The sequence below is a fragment of the Podarcis erhardii genome (genome assembly GCF_964252035.2).
Source record: "Podarcis erhardii genome assembly, chromosome: 4".
In the NCBI taxonomy this organism is placed as follows: Eukaryota; Metazoa; Chordata; class Lepidosauria; order Squamata; family Lacertidae; genus Podarcis; species Podarcis erhardii.
The window spans coordinates 26,974,072-26,978,929 of NC_138508.1; the positions used below are offsets into that span (position 1 = coordinate 26,974,072).

The 4,858-nt window shown below is 50.3% G+C and overlaps 1 protein-coding gene across 1 annotated transcript; it reads right to left on the minus strand.

Annotated features, from left to right (window-relative positions):
• Nucleotides 1-506: 506 nt before the first annotated feature.
• On the minus strand, nt 507-3,842 carry GPR12 (G protein-coupled receptor 12). The gene is made up of 2 exons (XM_081860674.1): nt 3,467-3,842; nt 507-2,601 (listed from the first exon to the last, which is right to left on the minus strand). The coding sequence occupies exon 2, from the start codon at nt 2,584-2,586 to the stop codon at nt 1,582-1,584; it is 1,005 nt and encodes a 334-aa protein (XP_081716800.1). The 5' UTR covers nt 2,587-2,601; nt 3,467-3,842; the 3' UTR covers nt 507-1,581.
• Nucleotides 3,843-4,858: the final 1,016 nt, after the last annotated feature.

The window sequence follows — 4,858 nt, forward strand, 5'->3', positions numbered from 1 at the left end:
AGTGTGGCACTTACTGCAACAACTTCATGGTGAGTACTGGCACCTATTTTTCTAGGGGGGAAAAGCACTGGTTAAAAATAATGGTTTGCCGGAAGCAGGACAAACCTCAACTCCAGGGTTCAGATGACATGCTAAGTCAAACCATGGCTTAGCTCTTGGCAATGCAGGAGGAGGAGGACCAGAAGAGGAGCACAACAGCTACTATCTCTTCTCTGGGAACCTGCATACTTACACTAACTCATGGTTTAGCTTACTCTTATAAGTGAACAAGGTTGAAGACCAAAAGGGATTTTTCTTAATACTAAAAAAAAAAAAAAAAAAAAAAAAAAAAGCATAACTGGTCTCAGTTGCGTAAACAACTGGGGAAAAGACTAAGTTTTTGCTAATTTAGAGATTTATGGGAAACGGTGTAACTTCTGAGGTCACATTTTAGGCAAACTTCTCTGCACGGCTTCCCTTGATAGAACAGGAACCAAACCCGCGCATCTGATGTGGATATACATTGGCATGAAACTGTGTGGTGGTGAAATCTCAGCACCACTGCAGGCCACTGTGTACACCCCAGTCTGGTATCTCAAGCCACTAGTTCCTGTTGCGGATGACTATCTCTTGACCACAGCGCACCTCATTTGCTTGTGTCCTAAAATGCAAGTCTGTGGATCTGTGTCTCTTAAATACATCAGAAACAATACAGAGAGAGAGACAAATTCACAACCCATTTACTCTGGATTAGTCTTATTAAGACGTGGGTGGTGCTGTGGGTTAAACCACAGAGCCTAGGACTTGCCGATCAGAAGGTCGGCGGTTCAAATCCCCGCGACAGGGTGAGCTCCTGTTGCTCGGTCCCTGCTCCTGCCAATCTAGCAGTTCAAATCATGCCAGTGCAAGTAGATAAATAGGTACCGCTCTGGCGGGAAGGTAAACGGCGTTTCCATGTGCTGCTCTGGTTCTCCAGAAGCAGCTTAGTCATACTGGCCACATGACCCGGAAGCTGTACGCCGGCTCCCTCGGCCAGTAAAGCAAGATGAGCGCCACAACCCCAGAATCGTCTGTGACTGGACCTAACAGTCAGGGGTCCCTTTACCTTTACCTAGTCTTATTAAAGTTAATGAACTTGTTTTCCAAGTAAGTTGGGTTGTGGACTTGCTTGCTCCTGAACAGGAACTCAGTGTGTACCTCATCCTACATTTTGGTGCAAGTGGGTTCTTGCAAGTGGCGCCCATGGGCAACTTTCTCTCATAGGGAGAAATCAGATCTACATCTAACATCCCCTCTCAACTGATACGGTGAAGCCTGGGAGTAATAGTTGGATCTAAGGGAATTAGTTCCCCATCCCCAACAAGAGCAGAATATAAGCAACACTCAAAAGTTGGCAAAGAGGTGATTTCGTTTTTAGGCATGATCCTGAAACTGCACAACATGGTTTATTTGGGTCAGCAGGGTTTTCCTTTCCTTTCCTCCCTTTCTTTAAAAAAGGTCAATACTCCCTGTGGCTCGAGTGTGAATCTGTTATGTACAATGCAATGAAAGCAGCAAAGCCATGTAACACAATGCTAAATGAACGTCCGTCCTCTCTCTTAATCAAACATCGCTCGGAGATCTCGCCCGTGCCGAAAGGTTGGAAGGAATGCAGCCACAGCAAATGAGCCAAAGTGCCTTTTGGATTTCTTGGTTTCGGAAAGCATATATTACAGGGTTGATGATGGAATTGTATGTGGCCGGGAGGAGAGTCGCGTAGGTGTATATTGAAGGATAGGTGTAGTCGGCTATTAAAGAATAGAGTGTGAAAGGCATCCAGCAAGCGGCAAAGGTCCCCAGGATAATGGCTAAGGTGGACACTCCTTTTCGGGTCGTCACATAGTGGGAAGTGGCCAGGAAGTGGTGCTGCAAGGCGATCTGATGGGCATGGCGCATCACGATTTTGCAGATCTGAATGTACAGCTGGAGCATGAGAGCAAACATGAGCAAGAAAGAGACAGAAAGGATGGCCGCGTTATTTTTAGTGAGCGGCCGGATCACACTGCAGGTGGACTCGTCTTTCAGGCAGTTCCAGCCCATTATAGGTAGCAGCCCGATACAAATGGAAGCTCCCCAGAGCAGAACCAGCATGATATAGGTGAAAGTGACAGTCCTCTCCGAATTGTAAGTCAATGCATAATAGAGGGAGAGGTAACGGTCAACCGTGATAGCCAGCAAGCTGCAGACAGAGGCAGAGAAAGAGGCAACGATCAGTCCAACCGTGACCAGCTTGGTAGATTCCGACTGGAGAAGGTAGGCAAAGATAAAATTGAAGATCAATCCGATCCCTGCCAAGAGATCAGCCAAGGCCAGGCTTCCTATCAGGAGGAACATAGGGGCACGGAGACTAGGATTATGGAAGATAATAAGGACCACCACGGCATTTTCACAGGAGATAAGGGTTCCTGAAGTACACAAGACAATATCCCAGGGGTTTACTATGAACTCTGGCTCTGGGTCACCGGCAGGAATCAGGGAGGTGACTGCAGCCGTGACATTCTCTGCCGGACTGGCTTCTAAGTGATCCGGAGGCAGCCACGTTAAATTAACCGTTGGGTCTTCGTTCATATTTAAACCCGTCCTCTTCAACGAAAAGACAATTTTTTCATTTTATTGCTCAGATAAACAGCACTTTTAAAGGAGCATGCAATTTTTTTTTTAAAAAAATAGCCCCCTCCCTCCCCCACCTGCCGTAAAACAGCCTAAATCTACCGGGCAGGCACCCATTACATAAACATGACTGTACAAAATGTGGGTGGTGAGAGGAAACACAATGGATTTGAAACAGGATTTCAAAGGAAAATGAAAGGAAGGCAAACGAGATCAGAGCAACACTTGCCCCCACCTGCTCCTTCATATCAAAATAATTAAGGACAATTGCATGTATCGGAGCTATAGGGTCCTGCCCTCGATAATAAAATGCGATACGACGGCTAGAACTGTTGGAGATAAGGATTTTAAAAGCACACGCACGTAGACGACACCCAAGTTTTATTTAAACACCGAAAAGCAGCATGGTGCTCGAAGCATAAAAATCCACATCCACCATTTCGGAGCAATTAGTTAATCTGTAACCTTGCAAACAGGCATGAGAGCTTATTACCAGCGAGCCCTGAAATATAATCGATTTAACAGAAGAAAAGAAGTCTCGCAAGTCCCAATACAGTGGGGAGGGCAGCCTATCAGCACCCAGGGCTTAAATAGATCTTGGAGGCACTGATGCTGCAAAACCTTGGCAGCGGGGGAAACCGGAGTGAGGGGGGGGGCAGGTAAACACAAAAGGGGGGAAAGGAAAATGTCATGCAGGGTGACGGGGGCGGCTATCGGCATAACCTCCCCACCCGGGCAGACGCATGGAGGAGATGGATGGCACACAGACACACAGATAGATATATATGATCACAACACAGTCAGGAGAGCGAGACGAGCCCTCTTGCGCGGTGGTCACCTTGGCTTCTCCTCTGGAAGAAGAGGAGGAGGAAGAAGATCCCCGCTTCCTTTCTATGCAGCTAGACTTGCCGCCGCCGCCGCCGCCGCTTCATGCATGCTCATTGTTTGCGCGGCGCAGGCAAGTGGAAGGCAGGCAGGCAGGCAGGCAGGCAAGGAGGGAGGCAGGCAGGCAGCCGTCGCCGCGCCAGCTCCAGGCTCGGGGCTTTGCAGAGAGAAGGAGCGCAGGTAGGAAGCGCCCCCCTTTCCGTGCACGCGGCCGCCTGGCGCATCTAGGGGCGGGGAGCGGAGGAGGAGGAGGAGGGGGCGCGAGCACGCGCGGGAAAGGAGAAGGCGCGCCTCTCTTCCTCTCCCGCCGAGCGGGGCACCACGTGAGCCGCCTGGCGGAAAAGGCCGGCTGGCGGCTCCGCAGAGGCGGCGCGGGGGTAGACACCTGTTGCTCTCCAGTGCGCAAGCGCCGCCTTTGGGCGCTTTGGACCCGGCCGACATTCCTCCTGCCTCGACGTTCCGAGTCCGCTCCGGCCACATTTTATGTTCTGCTTTTATATCCCGCTTTTTCTCCAACGGCTTAGGCCCTGAGTGGGGATTGGAACCGGCGTCTCCCAGGTCTTCGTCCAGCGCTCTAACCAGTACACCAGTGTTTCCCAACCTTGGGCCTCCAGCTGTTTTTGGACTACAACTCCCATCATCCCTAGCTAGCAAGACCAGTGGTCAGGGATGATGGGAATTGTAGTTCAAAAACAGCTGGCGGCCCAAGGTTGGGAAACATTGCAGTACACCACACTGGCTCTCCCTGCCGCCTCCCTTCTTACTGCTGCTTCTAATAGCCCTCCCTGCTGCTCTTGCTTCAGACCCTCATCCCTCTGCCTGGAGAAATTGTTGCTGTTTAGTCGTGTCCGACTCTTCATGACCCCGTGGACCAGAGCACGCCAGGCACTCCTGTCTTCCACTGCCTCCCGCAGTTTGGTCAAACTCATGCTGGTAGCTTCAAGAACACTATCCAACCATCTCCTCCTCTGTCGTCCCCTTTTCCTTGTGCCCTCCATCTTTCCCAACATCAGGGTCTTTTCCAGGGAGTCTTCTCTTCTCATGTGGTGGCCAAAGTATTGAAGCCTCAGCTTCACGATCTGTCCTTCCAGTGAACACTCAGGGCCGATTTCCTGAAGAATGGATAGGTTTGATCTTCTTGCAGTCCATGGGAAATAGCCTCTGCCATAAACTGGTCAGGAGGCAGCTGCTGGCAGACCGGCTTTCAGTCATGTATGATGCAGTGATTCCTGGGAAGGTGACCTTGGGCATGTGCAGAGTGCCTTCCCTTTGAATAGCTACAGCTGCCCCCCACCCGCCAGAAATGAAAAAGAGACGTCAGCGGGAAAAGTAGTTTGTAGGTGCA

Excerpts from the sequence above, each read along its gene's own strand:
- GPR12 (XM_081860674.1), bottom strand. The coding sequence starts at position 2,586 with ATGAACGAAGACCCAACGGTTAATTTAACGTGGCTGCCTCCGGATCAC.